The sequence below is a fragment of the Xenopus tropicalis genome, chromosome 6, assembly GCF_000004195.4.
Source record: "Xenopus tropicalis strain Nigerian chromosome 6, UCB_Xtro_10.0, whole genome shotgun sequence".
NCBI lineage: Eukaryota > Metazoa > Chordata > Amphibia > Anura > Pipidae > Xenopus > Xenopus tropicalis.
In genome coordinates this window covers 102798928-102821774 of record NC_030682.2, presented here as the reverse complement: position 1 = coordinate 102821774, position 22847 = coordinate 102798928, and the positions used below count along the sequence as shown (strand labels likewise).

Here is a 22847-nt window from a genome sequence, read left to right as displayed (position 1 = left end):
CCTGTATAAGTTAAACTGTTTATTGTATTTTTCTGCACTTTGCTACTTGACTGCATAGGGGTTACTTTTGTATCTATCCATTTATTTTTAATGCTGTATATATTCATGCCTATTTTTGGACATTTCTAGTAGACTTGATTGCATTTTTGTTGCTCTATATCATTAGTTAATATTTTTTGACAGAAAGTACTCCACTGGACATCTGGTAAGAGAAAACTATTCACCCATAAAATCCCTTACGAATTGTGTCACATACAAGTTCCTTCTCAAAAGGGACACAAAAGCTCTGGGCTGAATATTTAAATGAATATGGGGATGCCTAAAACATCAGAGAACTAAGGCAAAAATACAGTGCAGAATATTGTATCGGATGCTGCTTCTAATTGCTTGTACAGGTATAGGACCCGTTATCCAGAATGCTCCGGACCAAGGGTATTCCGGATAAGGGGTCTTTCCATAATTTGGATCTCCATACCTTAATTCTACTAAAAAATCAATAAAACATTAATTAAACCCAACAGGATTGTTTTGCATCCAATAAGGATAAATTATATCTTAGTTGGGATCAAGTACAAGATTCTGTTTTATTATTACAGAGAAAAAGGAAATCATTTTCAAAATTCTGAATAATTTGATTAATATGGAGTCTTTGGGACAGGCTTTCCGTAATTCGGAGCTTTCTGGATAACGGGTTTCCAGATAAGGGATCCCATTCCTGTATTTGCTTCAAAAAATCCATGTGTGTGATTTTTTGCAGGGGTTCCTCTCCTTTCTTAAGGATCTTTCCCCCTATTTACTCTCTTCATTATTTTTAACTCCTATTTTGTCTTCTCTTTCTTACCCTCTTCTAGGTTTAAATGAAGTCTTCTGAGAAAAGGACGAACACCCTTCTTAGGAAAATAGTGCCATGAGGGAACTTTGTATTGGATTATAGGTCACATGGACCTTGGTCTTCCTGCTAAATCCATCTCTCTCTAACTGTGCATACTGTAGCTCCTTGGAGTCAGTTATTATTATAGAACCAGATTATTATATGGAACCAGATCACATTTTCATTGTTTAGGTCGAAAGTACGTTTTATACTGTAAATGGTGATTTGTTTTCAATTTCATGCTTGTTTAAGAATAGTGATACTAACATGTGACTACTAATTATAAAAATAAGCAGCTTTAGTATTTTTCAGATACCTAAGGTACCTATGCTGTGCGCAGCGGGTTGAAGTATTTATAGTTGATATTTATACTCTGTTGGAGGCTTGCATTGCCCTCAGTGTGACTGATAGATGCAATGCTATTGGGAAGCATGTTAGAGTATACGAAGCAGCAGAAAATACTGTGTCTGGAAGATAACTGAAGAGTGATGCCAGATATTTATATTCATTCTAATAATATATAAAACCTTACATTCAGTCAACATTGCATGAAATGTGTAACAGTATTTATTTATATAGGTAACTGACATTTATATAGAGTATATAGGTCACCTGGCTGTGTTATCAAAGTCTGAACAGGCACTCCAAAAAATCCAACCATGACTTCTGTATTGCAGTTCATCTATTTCCTATTTGGCTATGTCAGACTCAAACCAAGGGAGAGAAATAACAATAATCCTGGCTAGATTTGGAGGTTTTAAAGCTTGTAGGACACATAACTAATAAGTTATTAGACCCTTATCCTGAGTGACATAGAGGATAAAGAAAAGAAACCTACGGCTCAAAATGTAGGTAAGTAATAATTCAGCATTTGCACTGATAATCCAGACAGAAATGAGTTTCAAATGAGTAATTATACCCAACAGGTGCTAAAGATAAAGGACCTCAGCTGGAGAAAAAAAACACTGGTAACGGGTAAGTACAATAACAACCAAGTCTTCATTTTGCAAGCAAGAGACAAGCACATGACTGAATATGAACACAATTCTGAAAAATTATTTTCCTGATGTTATTTTCAAAGACAGTTTGGAACTAACACTGAATGTTTGACTACTGAAAAAAAATTATATTTTCAATTGGAGTGTGGGTACATTTCACTGTAAAAGGTAACACTATCACTGTACAGATATTTCATTAATTACCTTCATTGGGCATTAAATTGATAGCTAAGCCAAAGGAAAAGCTTCAGAATACACTCCCAATACTCTAGACTGCTCTGGTTTATATACTAATTTGAATGTTGCTGTTTAGAGAGAGGAGTTGTGCATGATGAAGTGGTAAAAAGTGCAGTACTGAATCTGCTCTTTAGACCCATACAGATGCACTTACATAATTTTATTGAACAAAGCATGATTAAATAAAGATTAAGTCATGATTAAGCTAAGGCATACATTCCCTTGATTTTTCATTTGATTTTACATGTTTATTACATTCTGCAGGATGAATACCTTACTTTTGCTGTCGTAGGTGATGAAAAACAAGAAAAGGAGTCTAGCCTTTAAAGGAGAACTAAACTTAACTAAAGAAATAGGTTAGAAATGTTGCACATTATGTTTTGGGCTTCTGTACCAGCCCAAGTTGACCATTCCCTTTAGCAGGGAATATCTGTGCCTCCAAAGATGCCCCTAGTTGCTCTCCATCTTCTTTCCACTGCACATGCTCTGTGCTGCTCTCAGTTACTGATCTTAGGGACTGATGCACAATATACTGTCTATATAGAATATAAATGTAACAGTAAATATAACAGGCTGATTAGTAATTCATATATTTGTTTTTAGTTATTTTATCATTTTGTCTTCAGTTTTTCCTCTAAAAACTATTTATTTCACAACATGACCATTGGATCATGTATTCCGATAACCATGTTGTAAAATTTTAAGTTTGTTATTTCATTGATTTACCTAATTGTATTTAATGTTTTAAAACATTTTATTGCAGTTTTACACTTGCATTGCTCTTCGTTGCATTTCTTTTAGCTTTGCCATTTTGTAGTTTGGTGTAGAAAGACGTCTTGTTTCGGATTTGTCAGAATGTGTACTTTTCAAAAATATATGTTATTCTGGGGGTCTCTGTTAGGGATGCACCGAATTCAGGATTCCGTTCAGGATTCAGCCATTTTCGTCAGGATTTGGATTCGGGTCCTGCACTTTGCGGGCAGCGACATTTAACCCTTCTGAAAACTAATTAGCACATGCTAATTAGGATTCGGTTCGGTATTCGTAAAGGATTCGGGGGTTTAGACGAACCTGGATTTGGTGCATCGCTAGTCTCTGCACAATTAGGGGGTGTTACGGTACATAATATGCAATCAGGGGCTCTGTTTGCAGAAGCTGAGTTGGCAGGTGGAAAAATTATATACACTTTTATTTGAGTCCTTACATAACCACATACTTGGGTAAATCTATGCATATTGGGTATCAAACTGTTCAGTAGACCAAAGCAGTGCTTTGGAAAGTTAGTAGTGTACTGCTGGGACCTTTTGACCTATACAAGTGAGAAATTTCTGTGAGATATTGAACATTCCAAATCAGTTGTATTTTCTTCCAAATAATAATTCAGGTTTCTGATATATGCGTTTATATTATGGAAACCATTATTTCTCTTTATTTTTTTATACATTTAGAAGTCAATATCACGTTACAGAAGTGGAATTACACAATAATGCCAGCATATTTTGAAAGCTTAGGTTGTGCCGAAAAAAAAAAATATTATTTAAACTAAAAGTAGCCCCTAGGCAGTACAAGTTCCACTTTGACCAAATCTGCTGGCAGTTTAAGGGTTAAGCAAGTAGTACAGGCAGGTTGCTGAAGTGGTAAACAGAATGGTTCGCTTTGAAGTGCAAGCAAGAGATTTATTTCTCTTCATTATCTTCCACAGTAATGCTTTTTGTTAGCCCTTTTTATGTAAGTAGATGTTTTGCTTCCTTTTACAAAAAGCAGATCATTAGCACAACTGATGACTAGATTTTCTACTTTTATGTTTAATAAATATAGTCCTAACTGACAAAAATGTTTCCAACTGTTTTTAAACATTTTCTTCAAACATGATATATATATATATATATATATATATATATGCCATGTTCTGGAAAGCTAACAGAGTGTATATTTTTGCTGTCAAGCATTAATCTAAGGTGACATTTTGGTCAAGGCTTTATAAACAAGCCATGAGCCTTCATGATGTTTTCTCTCTCTCTCTGTTTTCCATTTGCACATCTAACGTAGAGTTTGTGGCTTCCTTTGTGTTAAAAGATTTCTGCTTCTAAATGAACCACACGGATTCATTTATGTTGTTAAAGTTTTAAAGGTAAGATATGTTTACAAGTTCTACATGAATGTATTTAGCCTTTACTCATTTAAACAGTCATGTTTAACTTAATTGAGGAATTCTCAATGTTTCTCTTTTTTATCTTGCACATACAAGCATTGTAGTGAACAGAATAGTATACTTTTATACTAAAGGAGAACATTTTCTTTAGTATATATTTTCCCTGGACACCTACTTGACCATTTGTCCAGGGACCATTTTATGAAGTAGAATTTGTTTTCAAAGCAGGACTTTCATGTGAGAATTTGAATTAAGAAAGAATTATGAATTTAGGTATTCATTCATGAAGTTTTTAGAGAAACTGTCACTTCTTGTTCTTTAATGGCCTTCAAAGTCACTATATGCAGCAGTATACAAGAATGTTTGTACTGAAGTGGGGCATAAACCTTCATAAAAATCAAAGTAAATGTGTTCTAAGCAATCTCTTGATGTGATTTCTGTTTTTTGCTAATCTTTTGCGGCACCTTTCAACTCTGATACATTTTTCATATATTTACATACATTTCCACGTTTAACAGCTGCAGGGCAGAGAATATGCTAAGCCCTTTAAATAAGTAAGCCCCAGTTCGCAGTAATTTATCTCTCTTTTTTGCAAGTATTTTGTCATGTATTCGGTATATTTGTGAAACTTACATACTTGTATGATCACTCGCCCAGCACCTGATCTGGGAACTGGCACTTATATTGTAGTGTCACCCACTGTGACCTACAGCACTTATATTTGCCTATTTGTGTCTGTAAGTTACCCTCCCATATAGATTGTAAGCTCTACGGGGCAGGGACCTCCTTCCTCTTGTGTCCTCGACTCTTAACTTATTGCAGCTGTGTTTATCTGTATTTATTGTTATACTTTGTATTTATCTATTATTATCTTATTAACACCCTGTTTGTATTAATGTATTCTACTGTACAGCGCTGCGTACATAAGTAGCGCTTTATAAATAAAGATATACATACATACATACATACATACATACATCACTGTGAATCAGTCTGCTTGAGATGGCAGCTTCTCCTATGAGTAAACCAACACCTCAAGCCTTTTGACTGCAAGTAGTAGGGCACCCTACATTTTGCATCAGATAATGCATATGCAATTCTGCTTTCTTTTTATGTTTTCAAAAAACCTTCTTTATATTATAGTTAATTAACTATACAAAACCAACTTCCAAATAAAGTACCCAGCTAAAACATGATATAGAATCAGAAGAGTTCCTAGGGTATGAAAGGTGCCACAGAGTTTACCATGGTGCTTAAAATTAGATTCTCAGCAACAGCAAAAACACTGGAAACCTGGGATCATTTTGCTTAATCATTTTATTTTAAACAAATACATTGCTATGACATTTAAATTCATGGATGTCCACATAGATGGGGGTGGTCACATCCAAAAAAAAGGAGTTTAGGTGGCAGGTGGTTTGTAAAGACTTTCCCTAAACAGACAGTGGAAGGGCAGATATGGTAATCCCCATCCATTAACAGTATATTTTTGTTGCATTTGCGATCATGTTTGTTTTGTTTTTGTGCAAATTATTTTTTCATTAGTAAATTTAGTAACATTGAAACTGAAGGTGACCTTAAAATTTTCTTTTGTGCTAAAGTTTGAAATGTCAGTCGCATTCACCCTTTCAATAAAAATCCAAACATAAGACAAAAAAATGTACTCTATATAATATTGTTAACATGTATTTATAAAGCACCAACATGTTCCGCAGTGCTGTACAATAAATAGGTTTATAAATGAAACATACAGAGTGACATACAAAGCGACCAATAACTCTATATTTTATTTCTATTTTGGTCTCACCTTCTGAGTTCTGATATAATATATATGGCATTGTTTCTTTCCATTTCTTGTTAAATCACTTTTTTTTTTACACTGAATTATACCTTGACTTCTTTAAAAAGACTCCAGGTTTTTACTGCCAAATGTTCACATTTTTGTGTTCTTTTAAATGAATAATTTTCGAAAATTAGAATTCAAAAATATTAACATTCACTTTTTCACTGTGATTTTCTCTAAATGTCCCTTAGACTATATCTAATCATCCTTGACTTCATTGTTTCCTACTGAAATGAAAGATGTGCCATATGCAAGATTTTATTCATAAATTAAATTAAAACAGTTAGCATTTGTATACTATATAATTCATATTAAAGTTTGTGTATAGTTTGGGTCTAGTAACCCATAGCAACCAATTAGCAGGTAGAATTTACTGGTTACCTATTAGAAAGCAAACATCTGATGCTGCTGTGGGTCACTACCCCTTTGTTCTAAATGTGTCACAAAGCTAAACTGCCTTAATAAAGAACACACAAAATGGAATAATACAAAGCCAAATAACAGATATGTTGTGGCATTCACTTTTCTACAAGATATGTTCTGGTAGACTTTGTTAAACTGCACATTAAGGATTTGGGAGCCCCAATATGGCTGTGCTGCTGGCTTGTACTTTGAATATTTTCACCCAGCCTGATCCCCAAGCAGAGACAAAATTGAGCACAATTTCATCATAACCTTCATCTGATTTTAACTTGCATTTTCTTCTTTTCAAGGTCTTAAATAGTTTGTTTAGCCTTCAGAATTTTGTAATAGCTCTATTTTTGTATTCATTACATAACCCATGCCTCATAACAATTTTCTAAATATCCTTTACACATTAATGTAATGTCTAGCCAGTAAACCTATCATTGATTGATTAGGTCAAATGTAGAATGGAATGAATCATTCTGAAATACCTCCCTTATCAGGCATCTACAATAAATCATGTTCCAATATTTTTTCTTTCACATTGGCAGTCCATCTTTTCTTTTTTACTTAATTTATGGCATTCCATTTCAGTCTTCAGTCTGTTTCTCTCTCCAATAGTGTATTCCCCAAGGCAGTTTATTATTTGTTGATTCTACCAGAAGAACTTTTTCAGGCCCCTGATCATATAGAAGAGCTACTTATTTGCAAGAGCATTAGTGATGTTCCTAAACACCACCCCTGGCTCCATTATAGAGCCTTTAAGATGTAAGTACATCTAAAACCCACAGTGACCCCAAAATCAGTACTGATAAAATGTAGATGTATGCATTGCACAAACCAGCGAGCCCACCTATTGTATCTTGCAGCCCACAGTGACACAGGAGGTATCACATGTCTTACATTGGTTTCCATGCATCACAGAGCCCACATTGGCCACTAAATGACTGCTAACATAGCCAATAGTTAAAACCTAATCCATCACATACTGTAACCAAAAAGCATGAAAATTCCTGGTTGTCTGTTTGAATCTTATTGGCTACTAGACTAAAGAAATGTGCAGCTTTTTAACACATTAAAGGAGTTGTCCATCTTTTCTCACTGCTACCCAAAAAAATGATAGATTATGTTCCCCTGAGTATAATATGTACCATGCAAAGACTGTGTATCTATGTGTCTGAATAAGTTGTTTAAGCTGTTTACTGTAATAGCTGCATTTCACACAAAGGCATCCAGAAACATTTTTCAGGGAGGAGGAGCATTTCTTCTCTGCAGTGTGAGTCACATGGGAGCTTCCCCCCCCCTGCTCCCCCATCAGAGGAGAGGCAGGAAGAAAGAGACAGGAAGTAGACATGCACAGTAGCTTTGGAAGCTCCTACTGCCAGTACTCAGCATTACACAGAGCTTCAACACGCTGACAAAGGCTTGTGCAGAAAGGGTTCAGCAACCCCCTCCCACTATTTTCTTAAACAGATACATTACAAATGTTATTAAAATTACTTGCTAATTATCTGCTAAAATAGCTTAATTAATGTGAAGGTAAACCACCCCTTTAACCTATAAAAGTGTTACTGACAGTCTGTGCTTCTCCAGTTATTGAGAGGAGATAGAGAGAGACTCAGGCAGATACACATGCATGCATACACACTAAAGGTCCCCATACACGGGCCGATAGTAGCTGCCGATATCGGTCCCTTGGACTGATTCGGCAGCTAATCGGCCCATGTATGGGCTCTCCCGACGGGCCTGCCCGACCGATATCTGGCCTCAAAGCGGCCAGATCTCGATCGGGCAGGTTAGAAAATCTAGTCAGATCGGGGACAGCATTGGCTCGTTGATGCAGTCCCCGGACCGACCTTTCCTATACCTGCCGTTATAATTTGATCATTTGGCCCCAGGGCCAAATTACCCTGTATTCTCCCGATATCGCCCACCCATAGGTGGGGGATATCGGGAGAAGATCCGCTCGCTTGGCGACATTGCCAAACAAGCGGATCTTATGGTGTATGGGGACCTTTACTCACAGACACAGGACATAAGTCTCACATAAACACACACAAATTTAGAGGGACTTTTGTTGGTTGCATAATCAGGCAATGCAATTTAGCCACATATGAAATATGTAGTATATGATGTACGTATACTTTTTATAATAAAATGCACCATTTCTTTTTTATAACTATTTTTATAAATATTTTACTGAAAAACACAAAGGAGCAATTGCAGCAATCCAGCACAAAAGCTCGCTAGTCAGAAATCATTTCATCAGAAAACAGCACAAACAAAAACACAGAAAAGATATGAATTCCTGCTACTGTCCTAATATAAAGGCTTCCATCTCTGTAGAAAATTCCTCCTACAGGAACCAAGAATGTAGCCACATGAATACAGACTTTTGTTTCTATACCCACAGTCAGGGCTTTACCTTCCAGCTCTCACCTTTCTGCAGACTCCTGCAGAGCCCCGGCTTTCCTCCCAAGCAAAGGTCAGAGATAGAGATGGTACAGCTGATACTAAGGGACTAACAACTCAAAAATCATTACTTTTATCCTGGCAGATAAAATGTATCTGCTCACTTTACAGCCACATCCTTGCAATACGTTCAGATTGAATTTTTCAGATAGCAATTTGCATCACAGAAGAATGTTTTGTTGGTCTTAAAGCAAATATTCGAACAAATACCATAAAAAGACGCTGACACCAGTGAAGAGTAAATATTATCTTTTAGCTCTTTTACAGTTGCATATATGTGATTAAATGCTTTATGGCTTACTGGTTTTAACATTGCTTCCAGGTTTTAGACTGTTGCCAGAGGAAGAAGTGCTTTAGGAAAGGGAAACCTGGGAAATGTAGTCTGTCCTTCACATTGCACCTTGCCTGAGGGAAGTGCCATGATTCCTGCTGCTGTCTTTTGCCCACCAACCTTGTGTACTGCACTTAGTGTCGGATCTCCATTTGGGTGCTACATAAAATGTGAGAGCAGATGCCAGATGCAAGTACTTTTTAAATAAGTTCTAAACTCCAAAGTGCTTATTAAAAAATGACTTGGGTCCATCCACACTTTTGCGCCTCTTAGCACTCTAGCTCTTGTATCTGGGGGTCATAGTAAATGAGCCCTATTGTGTTCAGTCACTAACAGTAATGGCACCCATCTATCACTGCACACACAGGGCAAATGTAGGCCAGGAATTGCACAGCTGAGTAGGGTGGTAGGGGGCTGCATTTTCTCTGTGTTTTTCTGCTGGTGGAGAATATACTCTGTGAGACATTTATGGATACGTGTTATATAGAAAAAGTGTCTGCAGGGCACATCTAATTCATACAGTATGTCGATTTGTTATCAGTCTGTTTTTAAATGGGAAGATCTGGTGGCTCATCAGAATGCTAACAAATCTGCTTATGAAAAATACATTGTGCAAGGGTATGCTGAAATCTGCACAGCCTTACATTTTCCTCTTTCTTTAATCATTCTTTCAATGCTCTAAAAGCTGTCGGCGCAAATAAGGATTTTTTTTGTATATTAAAAGAAAATGTAATCCTAGGCAACTTTGCAACATACATTGATAAAAATGTTTACTTGGTTTTAAAGTTATTTAACCATGAAACTGTATGTGAAAGCAATTTCTGCCTGTTTGTTGCATTTGTCTTGCAAGCAATGTCTCAGATACTGTATTAGTTCTCCTCCTGGTAAGACTTCAGTTTACACAGTGCCTTGTACTCTTTTTGTTATTCTCCTTCTTTACAGGTCTGATTTTCGCAGAACGTGCATGTGGGAATTTGAGTCTTGGTTAGAAAGCAGCCGACTATTGATGCATTTTTCAGTGAAATGGTGAGTCTGGAAAGAGTGAATAGTAAGAAAAATAAGGGGTCATCACAGATTTACAGTGACCCCAAACACAAGTTATTACAGTGCCCATTAGTGCTTATGTAGGAAGCACTTGTGTCCTTGGTCATTGCACCAAATAAAAAACCTGACCCAAGGTGCAGAGCTCAGTTCTGGCTCAATGTATCCCTGTCCTTACCAGTTGCTGTAGGGCATCCAGGACCCACAGGCACTCTGTAACTTGCACCTTTAAATGATGGTAGACCTTTTGTGGCCTCTCACCCCCGAGTGCAAAATGTAGAAAACCTGGCAGCTTGTTTCTGTTGTTATGCACTTTGCCCCTTGCCCCCTCTTAGTGAGAAATAACCCCTATATGGAAACTGTCTTTAGAACAGTTACATTTAAAAGTATCTTAAAAATGTCAGTGCTGTAGATACTTTGGTTAAGGGGATAAATACATTGGTACCAATCTTAAAAAGTGTCATAAAGAAAACTACTTATTCTACCAACCACTGTGTTTTATTGCTTGCATGGCCTCCTACCTCTAGTCAAAGTGCAAATAGATTAAGGACCAACTACATGCCCTAGAACTTCCCTTTAGGGCCAGGACACATGAGCAATTAGTCTCTACGCCTTGTAAAAACTCTGTCAGTACAACTAATTGCATCGATTTAGCTGCCATAGGTTAATATATGAGTTTCTGTGACCAATCGTATGCGCCAATTAGTCTACGCAAATTTTTCAAAAAATTGCAGCAACTAATCTCCCCTGTGTCTTTGCCCTAAGTGATGAGTGAATCTGTTCCCTTTTGCTTTGCCTGAGAAATTCACAAAACACATTGTAGTCAATAGTACTAGAAGTCCTTAGATTTTGGAGTTCTTTCATTTTATTAATACATCATTTGAAAAAGGAAACTATTCTAGGGGTAATTTAGTTATTAATTAGGCATCATTTTATAAAAGGAATATACTTTTATTGCTCATTTATTTTTTTCCATAACATTTTAAGGAAACTTAAGTAAATAATTGCTACTATAAATATGAAAGAATAACATGAGACTAAACCACTTGGGATCTGCAAGGTTAAACAGAAGAAAATTAATGACTTTACTAAAATTGCTTTAGTGCAAGATTATATTACAGAATACAAATTTCATTTAATATCTATCCCCAGTAATATGTGCTGAACCTGTTGGTGTATTGCTATGCTTGCAGAATCAAGGGACATATGTTCATGAAGATTAATGTAAACGATTCATCTTCTTTTGGCTCAGCAGGGAAGCATTGCACAAAATTACCCCTAAGCTGTAGTGTCTCCCTTTGTGATGAATTTGTAGTTTGTGAAGATAAGTTTTATTGATCAGCAATGACTGACTGAAGCCTAGAGCTTACACTTCCTCCTAGCCTAGAAACCTGGAACAGAGAGCAACCAGTGGTCTACTTAGATTGGGTAAAAGTAGATACAATGCCTCATTCCTTGGTTTGCCACATGGTTTCTCTCCATGTAACTGAGCTGAGGCTGCTGCATTCATGGCTTACTGCCTGCAGATTATTTTTCTATACTTTGATATCTTTAACATTTTCAACCTCACCTTCCTAACATTTGACCTAAATTATCTATTGTCAAGTCTGTCGTTTAGTCCAAGTCGGTACATGTGATTTATACTGTGCCAAAAATGTCAGGTACAGGTATGGGATCCCTTATTTATAAACCCTTTATCCAGAAAGCTAAAAATTATGGTAATGCCATCTCCAGTCCACTATGAGAGTCCATTATGAGAAAAACATTCTAATTGGAAAATAATTTGCCTTTTCTCCGTAATAATAAAACTGTACCTTGCTTTTGATGGTAACTAAGATGCATGAATTCATATTGGAGGCAAAACAACCCCACTGGGCTGGGTTTATTTAATGTTTAAATTATTTTTTGCAGACTTAAGGTATTGTAATCCAAATTACAGAAAGATCTCTTATCCGGGAAAACCAATTGTATTCTACAAAGCTTTTCTGTTATTTGGTAGTAAACATGTGCCTTTTTGCCATTTATGTGCATTTTTGCTCATGGTTACACTGCAGCTTATTTATGTAAACTACAGTTATGTTCTAAAGCAAATATGACATTTTTACCAGTGCAGAGTAACAGCATGCATATACAGGTGTGGGGTCCATTAATCGAAAACCTGTTATCCAGAAAGTTCCTAACTGCAGGAAAGTCATCTCCCATAGTCTCCATTATAAGCAAATAATTCTAATTAAAAAAAAAATCCTTTCTTTTTTTCTGTAATAATAAAGCAGTAGCTTGTACTTGATGTTAACTAAGCATAGTATCCAAGGCTATTGTGATACTAATATCTACAGTTAGTATTAATGTTTGTATATAAAGTTTATGTATGTGTTGGTATAGATTGGTAAGTATAGGTTGTGTGTGGTGGGCTTACTTGGAAGGGGTGAATTTGATGGTCTTTTTTTAACCCAATGCAACTATTTAATTATATAATTCATCCTTGATATTCTCAACTCTCCTCATTACAGCAGTGCCCCTGCCTTAGAGTGAGATTTAGGTTGAAGACCTGTTTTTTATCCTAAATATTCTTGAAACTATGGCTGAACAGAGATAACCTCAGTGTTTTTACATAACTGTAACTATGTTATGAGCCATAGGGGGCACTGAACAAATATGAAATGTGAAAGGGGAGCTTAAACCCCAGGAGTCTGAAAACTACAGCTTTAAGGCATAGCCCTATAATGTTAGCTGTTGGTGTAATTTCTAATTCAAGCTTTGCACAACGTAATAATGAATTTAGTCTGTAACTTCCCTCACCTTAGCAAATATTGACATTAAAAGGAAGGTAATGTATGACCAACAAACCCTATCAATATTTGTTTTTTCTGCTTTCCCTAGGAAGTTAGAGTATTCTCTCCACCTTTAGGTAACCTTATCCCTTTCCTGGGATGAATAGTGAGGTGTAAAACAACATATTAATATAGAGACTAGATAACATTTTTGCTGTTTAATATAAGTGGTATAAGACCCCTTAAAATTACCTTGTTTTTAATATACTTTGTAAGGAAAACTGGAATAAGTACTATTTAACAGTGTCAGTTATTTGCTGGGAGAAACATAAAACTGGGAGCACAAAGCATTTTTAATAAAATAAAAATAAATCAAGTCTCTCAAAAGCTTTTACATGAAGTAATTGTGTAAGGCTCATTAAAGCTACTATATCTGAATACGTTACTTAAATGATATAGTGTTTTCAACTATATGCATTTTAAAGGTAATTTTAATACAGAATGCATGTTACAATATCTATACCAATGCATACCGTATAGTATGTTACATTCTACTGTTTATATGATGAAAGCATGAACATTAAATCATGTGTTAAACATGAAATTCAATTTTTTTTTATTGAAGTCATAGGGAGATAAAACAGGCAGAGAATATAATTGGCATATGTTTCAAGAAAAAAGTACCTAAGTGACTAGAACCCACAGAGGGATTTTTTTCTTGGAAACCTGTTAGGAGGCTTAGGTAAAGTGTGGGACTGTTATGATTTCTGCTTTGTTTAATTTTCTGCAAAATAAAAGCTGTACTACGCTAATGTAACTAACATACAATACGTATCTACTCATTCAGATATGTAGGAAACAGGAATAATGAGAGCTGTCTGATACTTTTAAGCAAGGTCTGTTCATTCAGACACCTCAATATGATTCCTAGTGGCAGGGCTGTATTTACAGTTTGTGCTGCCCTAGGCTCTCTTGATTGATGATGCCCCCCTACCCCCCACCCCCTCAGGTTTTACATTGTTTTTGGTATGAACCTGCAGTAAGGTAAGTAGATTTTAATAGAGGAAAATAATTGCAAAATTTTTAGGCCATGCCCACTTTGGGAGGTACGCCCAAATAATTTGAATTCTATTGTTCTTTCAATCGTTTAGCAATCAATTGCGTGCCTCCTTCCTGTGCTAATATTTTGAATTTCCCGCACAGGAAGGAGGCGCACGCAGAGCAGTGCAAGTAAGTGTTTGAACTAAACTGGAAAGAACATTAGGATTCTGGAATATGGGATAGAGCACAATATGTAAAATGAACTATTTTTAAAGCTGTTATGAGCTGATTATTGTTTAGCCTCCAAAAGAGGTTGGAATTATTATGAAATTCCAGAGGAAAGTAAAAGGGCAAGATCCTGATTATGCTTGCACAGAACCGGAGACCGGGACATCCATGGACTCTTTTAATTAGATAGTAAGGGCAGAATATGGTTAAAAGATAGACAGCCCAGTTACATCTTACTAAAGCAGAGCAGCCTGGCTTACATTAGGATATGAGATATATAATCTGTTGATTATTCCTGTCTATTTGAACAGAAAAAAGTGAGATAAATACAATTTAGAGCTGAAGTGGACTTTCTCTGAGAGGATTTCTAGCCTCTAAAGCAGGGATTCCATGAACAACATTCAAATGGAAAAAGTGTTGGATCAACACAAGCAAGAAAAGGTTTCTGGGATGCCAATAAAAGCTGTAATTGCTTATTTAATAGCCTCTATGTGGACTTGCATCCTACGGAAGGCTTTGGCATTACACTGGGTTTTTATGCAATCAAAACTTGCCTCCTAACCAAAACCTCAAAATAACCACCTGCTTTGAGGCCACTGGGAGCAACATCCAAGGGACTTGTGAGCAACATGTTTGATATTTAGTAACTATTGAATAATTATTGAATGCCTTTAGTGAGTGTTTCTAGTTGGTGGGTTGGAGGGGAGAACAGGCAATTTAATATATACAGTACATATATACATAATGTACAGTATATACATTTGTTCCTCCTATATGACTTTTATAGCCACCAACTAAACCTCATTATTACAACTGTTAGAGCTCCCTTCAGAAATTTTAGTGCCTTATATGCCTACTTGGTCACACCCCAGCCATGCCCCCAAAACTGCCAATTTATCATCTGTACATATTTAGCTGATGTCCAGACCCCTTTAAAATGGGTATTTGACAAAACTGCAGGGCTCTTTAACTTTTAGTGGCAATTTTAGGATTGTCTGTGGGGGGAAGATAAGGGAATAGTTATTCAACTCTTATTTCTCCTTTTGCAAATGAGCACTTTAGTTTCTTATGATCCACTAACACCGCAGTCCCAAGAAAGACTTTTTTTTTAACTACAACAAAACTAGCTATGAATACATGGCTAAACGAAGTTCTGCATGATGTTATGAAATGTTTTGAATGTTTTAAATACAGAATCATCTAATATGTTGTGGACTTGTAGCCATAATGTCCTTCCCATAGCAACTCCCATTGTAAGGTTAATGCCATTTAACATTTAAAAGTTTGCACACTTATTCCCCAAGATTTTATTTAGCAGTCAATGCCATACAGTAATAAGTACGTTCTCGCAGTTTTGACTTCTTTTATTTTATTCAAAGTGCTTTAGCATACATATTGAAAATCCCAGCACTATATCTATAGAGTTTAGAAAGCTATAATTAGCAAACAATAATTCGTTTTTTTTCTCTTGTTTTATATTTAAAAAAATGTTGATTAACATTGTAGGTGTAAAAATAATTAGTGTCTTTTAAATTAATTTAATATAAATTCTATTGTTAAAACAAATACGCAAAAGCTCATTAACTTGAATGGTGGTAATTAACGGATATAATCTTTTTTTCTTTGTTTTTTTATATAGCTAAAGGCTAACCTCCGATTCTTTTTTTTATCTTTTTAAGAAATGTAATTGCCATTTACTATGTTATGGACTGGTCTCTTCTACTGTACAGTTTATGTATGTATGAGTTTCCCCATTAATTTGCTCAATATAAAATAATCTCTAATTGTAGTCTTGTCTATTCTTGATAGTGGAATTGCCAGGTTAATTCAAACTAATCTTTGCCTATAATTTGAATGAAAAAGAACAAACATAGTAATAAAATGCTAAATAAAATTATAGAAATACTGTGTGTCTTTTATTTAAAGGGGAAATATATGACCCAAATAAAATAAAAATTAAAAATAAATATTGCAGCATTCGTGTATAGCTGGTTGGTTCACAAAAAAACATATGTTACAATAATAACTTCAAACCTATAACAAATTGTTGTTCACAATATCATAAATGGAATGTTCAAAGGGTTACTGTATATACTCGAGTATAAGCCGAGTTTTTCAGCACCCAAAATGTGCTGAAAAAGTCACCCTCAGTCATACTTGACTCGGGTGCCATGGGTCCCTCCAGACCCCTGCTAGCGATTCCCGTTGCCCCTGACAACCCGACCTGTTAGTGCACTCTTCTGTTCTTCCGCACGTCGCAGTGGCGCCTGGGGCGGAAGTGACGTCATGCACCCCTGCAGTTAATCCCACCCACGTCTTCCAAGGTACCAGTGATAGATATGTCTCTATATATAACGGTTCCCATTACATTAGATACTTATAGTTAATCATAATTGATTGAAGTTAAACACATATCATGTCATATAATCACCCTATCATATCCATAATTATCTATAATTAGTACCTAAGTACAGTATTTACCAGTATTATCAGTACTGATCAGGTATATCCATATCATGGGATCAACGTTGCCAATACAGGTGAATACTGTTAATTATTATTAATTACCGTAATTTAAAATTGAATACATTGTTGATACCATACAAATTTATTATTTAAACTTAGCAGTAGCTGCTGCATTTCCCAACCTAGGCTTATACTCGAGTCAATAATTTTTTCCAGTTTTTTTAGGTAAAATTAGGTACCTTGGCTTATATTCGGATCGGCTTCCACTCGAGTATATATGTTACTCAGAGGCCTTTCCCCATTAGCATGAACTCTTGCCATAACAGCCAGCTACTCTCTCATTACTAATTATCTAGTTTTGTTTGCAATCACTTGCTTGGATCATTCCCTCCTTTGCAGTTCTATGCAGCCTACATTTACTGTCACATATTTACAAAGTTTAATTAGGCTGAAAAAATTAAACTATCCATCAAGTTCAACCCATCAGTGTATCTGCCAGTATCACAGAGCCATATTAGGCAAAAAGAATAACTTTGGTTAAAATTGTGCAGCTTACATTGGATCTCTGAATCACTCTCACCCTAGCTTACATTACTTTGGCAAGATTTAAGCTGGCCATATATGGGCCAATAATATCTGCTCACTTGGCCTCTCTAGACTGAATTAGCAACTTAGTGGCTAATGTATTGGGTGCTCAGGACTGCCTGCCCTATTGTGCAGGTTTGAAACTTTCATTAGAAGAGGGCTGCTTGGGCGCATTGATGCTGTTCTCTTATGGCAGGTCCCTATATTCTTTCAGTATGATCTGAGCATTGACCAAACTTGGCACAGAACACAGGTGGTGAAATTGGGCAGAGAGCCATTTGTTTGGTGACCTTATTATGGGATAATATATTCCTTCCAGTACATTGTTACAGTTTTATAAATCACTAAAATCTAGCTAGAACTTCTTGATACTGACACCACCACCATAATTGAACAGTAGAAGAATTCATTAAAATGATTTAAATCCTGCTGACTAAGTATAGCCCAGGGCCAGACTACCCAATATACATTACAAGATCTATGCAAACCTCCCAGCTAATTAAAGTCCAAGAAATGTCCCCAGTAAATGCTCTTATCTTACAACTGGACAGTAGCTGAAGCAGAAAAAGATGCAGCAATTATCTCCCAGTTTCACTGCTATACATGAAGCCACTCACCTAGAAACTTGTCTTACAAACAAACCCTGAATTGCCTCCTGTGATCTGAGAAAATAAACTGGATTTAAAAGGCAATGCTTTATTCAATGTTTTTTCTGCTCTTCCAATGTGAATCCTAAGAAGGCATTTGAAAAAAATATTGAGTAACTACTGTATATATTCAAAGAGTCTCCCAAAAAATTAAATTCTACTGTAAAATACAAAATGAACTCACACACTACCCCCTTGGACCAAATAAATAAATAAACCCCTGTTTTCTCCTTTCAAACTAACACGTGAAACCCAACATGAATGTCCATTTGGTCTGGTTAATTTTATTTTACCTTTATATATAGAGCCCTTACATCAATGAATATGCCAATCCACAGATCTAACAGTCCTGCACTGCAAAAACTACAACTAAAATATCCATATTCGCTGATGATATACTAATCCTGTGCACAGATCCCACAGCAGCTTTAGCCCCTTTAATGAACGTACTTGATAGATTTGGAAAGTGCTATTTCCATTAAAATCACCTATTGCCATAGACTCTACAAGAGATTCAGTTTTTATTTTGACTGCAAAACAGCATAAAATACCCAGGAAAAAAATCCCATCTGCTTGTAAAACTCATGGGATAAGAATGGGTGTAATAAATACAGTATATTTAAAATAAATGTTAGTTATCCCAAGTCTGTTTTATCTGTTCTGGTAAATTCCAATACACATAGCTACTGTTACAGCATTCATTTTACTGCAAAAAGGTGTGGTAATGATCTGTTTAAATGTAGTATATATATTGAGTAATTTTCACAACTGTGATAAGTTAAAAGTGGCCCCATAGATACCTGCTATGGTATTAAATCCAGAACAGGAAAGCATAGTTTGCGTCACATACAATATTTAATTTGAAATGGTGCTTTACCCATTTATTAGGCTACATAGTGTGAACAAAAGAAAGGGTGGCTTTTCCACATTAAACCTTATTTTTTTATTGTTCACTCTGTGACCAAATGGATAAAGCACCATTCAATATGAAGTGACATGTGAAACTTGGGAAATTATCCGAGTCAAATGGCTACACAAATTTATTTCCATCTGTATAGATAAAATGCTTTGCTGGTATGTATGATTATAAATTCCATGGTGCTTTTGTTCTGTGTAAGTGTTCAGTTCATTCAGAATTAACTGTATCTAGTCATGATTACATTTTTTCACCAGGCATGGATTTGCAGCGTGTTTCCGCATTTGCACCATTGGTGAATTGATTCACGAAACTTCAGTTTGGCGTGCGTAAAAAAAATTTGGCACAGTTGTGTAAAAAAAAAAACACGGATGACAAAAAAAAAAAGTGCAGATGACCAAAAAAGACGCTGGCAACCAAAAAGAGACGCCGGCAACAAAAAAAAAATTGCGTGCCAAGTGCGTTTCGCAAATTTTTTGCCGTTTCGCAAATTTTATGGCAAAGTGAAACGGGACAGATTCGCTCATCACTAATATCCATATGTAACATTGGATTGGGAGTAGGGTCTGAGATTATAATCTAGGACTATACACTGTTAACCTGGTATCTTGCACATTTTTCTTCAACTGTCTGTTGTTAAAATTACTGTATGTATTTTAGTTCCACTGTAACATGCTATTATTTTAACATTTCAGAAAGTTATTTATGATGAAGATGGATATAGCAAATGAAATCGGAAGGCAACACACTGGTATGAAGAATGTGACAATCCTGTCAGTGAACAGCACAAAATGTTCCAGCGTTCATGTTCCAGAGGTGGTGTACCTAACTGTATCTGCTATTGGTCTCCTGGAAAATCTGCTGGTGCTCCTAGCTGTGATAAAAAATAAAAATCTTCACTTGCCCATGTACTTTTTCATTTGTAGTTTGGCAGTCTCCGATATGCTGTTCAGTCTATACAAAATTCTCGAGACCATTATAATAATTTTAGCCAACATTGGTTTCCTGGATAGAAATGGGCCTTTCGAAAAAAAGATGGATGATGTAATGGACTGGATCTTTGTTCTTTCATTACTTGGATCAATCTTTAGCATATCTGCGATTGCAGCTGACAGATACATTACTGTTTTTCATGCACTGCATTACCATAATATCATGACTGTAAAAAGAGCTTCAGTCATATTAGCAGTAATTTGGACATTTTGTGGTGGAAGTGGAATAGCTATAATTATGCTGTTTCATGATACGGCAATGATAATATGTCTCACTGTTATGTTCCTATTATTATTAGTTTTGATAGTTTGCCTTTACATCCATATGTTTCTTCTAGCTCGATCACATGCCAAAAAAATTGCATCTCTATCCGGACAATGGAATTCTGTTCAGCAACGGGCTAACATAAATGGAGCGATTACTTTGACCATTTTACTTGGACTATTCATTTGCTGTTGGTCTCCATTTGTTCTGCATCTTCTGTTATATGTATTATGCCGATATAATCCATATTGTGCCTGTTATTTGTCCATGTTAAATGTGAACGGTACACTTATATTGTTTAGTTCTGTTATTGATCCTTTAATTTATGCTTTTCGCAGCCCCGAGCTACGCAATACCTTCAAAAAAATGTTATGCTGTTGGATGACAATGTAAAAGACAAATGGAAACTGTTTTAAATACACTTAAATCTGCATTAGGTTTGGTGTTTCAGTTTAGGTTTAAGTGTTCTATAGCAGCTTCTCTACTTCTGCAGGAAGGAAAAAATTACTACGTATACAGATATTGATCAGTCATACATTGTAATTTATGTCTTCCTCATTGGATTAAATCAATCATTTTTTCCTTTCACAGATAAAATAATTTCTACAAGTACAAGAAAAACGTTTGTGTCAATATAAAATGATGAAGTAGTTATCCATTTCATCTGTAACACATGAGCACATATTCTGCCTGTACATAAAACAAGAAACTGGATAAACCAAGTTGGAAGCAGATGCATTGAGATAAAATATGTAAATAGGATGGAAAGAATAATTGCATTTAATAACAGTACTTTTAACAAATAAACTGGTTTTGCTTAGTTATCAAGTAATCAATAAGCTTTACGGGGCTCTAAACAGTAACAATTATTTTGGCACCCCTCCTAATTATGTACAAGAGCACGACTATGGTACAGGGGAATATGTTTGCCTTTAATTCATATTTAAGAGTAATCAACAATATAATTACTTTCATATTGTAAAGGCTTACCACAACTGACATCAATTTGTAGTAATGAGGCATTTTTTTACCCAATTAAAACAAAATGCAAGAATAATCTTTATTCATTATGATCAGAGTGGTTTGCTGCTCAAAAACTCTTACATGGGCTACAAATGAACAAAAAATAGTTAAATTGCTTTAATTGTATCCATACATTATCATACATTATGTTGTTGTGCAACAATAAAAGAGCACTGCCTCTATAGGGGTATACCAACCCCAAGCTAGTTAACCAATTGATTTTTGGAAGCTGGACTCCAATGGAACAGCACGGCAACAGCAACAATGGAATTACTATAATTATAAGCAGTATTAACTAACCTAAGCTCCCAATCAGTCAATACATTAGGCTATATACAATAGTAATTTTTTTATTGTATTTAATATTTAATAGGAAATGGTAACTGTGAATAAAAAAGAAATGGTAACATACATGACATGTGTCAGGCCCCTCAGGTGCCCTTTGATTAAAGGCACTTAAGGGGCCTGTAACGTTGTGTATGGCACTTCAGTAAAAGCATTGGGCAACAATTCTTGCTTGTTTAGTACTCCCCCTAACTTGTCTTACTGATCTCCTGCAGAAACAGTCTTTAAAAGTGATTTTCAGATGCTTTGTGATGGTTTATCTGGGGGTGAAAGCCTTTGGACAACATACATGCTTAAAAGGACAATAACTCCCCTTTTTGACATGGGCTCATTCAGACGGGCTTATGTAGATAAGTTGCATAAACACTTTCTGAACTTCCAGGCTTATTAATTTTTTCACACAGACATACCGGATTTCACAGATTGAAAAATGGCTGCTGGTGAAACAAGAGTTTTGAAGCTTCCGTGGGGGCCTCATTAATGCATAATATAAACACATCTGTTAGATGATTTCGACAAATTTTCTAGACTACTGATAATCCTTAAGGATGGAGACTAGCTTTTGTCTAGTCTAGTTATTATCACTTGAGTTCACACAAGGCCTCCATTTTAAACTAGAATTTCTCTGCTAAGACCAGTTTTGACAGTATTACTCTATGGGGTCAGTTACAAAGTACTGCAGCCTAGCTAAGGTAGCAATTAAGGACACAACTCAATAGATAAAAACATAGCTTTTGCCAGGTATTCAAATTCAAATTACATTTTGTTTAACATCCTTTTTTTTTTTACTTTTTTTAATTGTATTGTTGAACATGTTTAGCTATGTCCTGAAACTTGTAGTGAGCAAGCACTGGTAATGTGTTTCCCAAAAACACATGTTTTGTTGAAACATTTGAGGGAGCCGGTTTTGTCGTTGCCTCACAATTAGATCTTTTGAAATGCCTGTTTTGCTGTTTGACAAACAAAGGATTATAAATAATTAAAAAGCATACAAAATACAGTACAGGGTGATGTAAGAACATTGTTTGGAGACTGCATATTAAGCAAATCATGACAATTTCTAAAATGTCTAAACAACTGCAAAAGATCCTCTGCACTCACCCATTATCAATATGTAGAGATAGGACATTCTGTGCATTCAGCTACTAAGAAATGCCCTCCCCCCCAGACCCAAAAGAGGGATTGTTTGTCCATACATTGCACTATACTTCAAGCTGG

The 22847-nt window shown here is 35.7% G+C and overlaps 1 protein-coding gene across 1 annotated transcript; it reads left to right on the top strand.

Annotated features, from left to right (window-relative positions):
* The first annotated feature begins 4150 nt into the window (after window positions 1-4150).
* mc2r (melanocortin 2 receptor) lies at window positions 4151-21274 on the top strand. Its single transcript, XM_002936072.3, has 3 exons — window positions 4151-4237; window positions 10252-10335; window positions 19700-21274. Exon 3 carries the CDS (start codon window positions 19710-19712, stop codon window positions 20652-20654), a length of 945 nt encoding a protein of 314 aa, XP_002936118.3. The 5' UTR covers window positions 4151-4237; window positions 10252-10335; window positions 19700-19709; the 3' UTR covers window positions 20655-21274.
* The last annotated feature ends 1573 nt before the right edge of the window (window positions 21275-22847 follow it).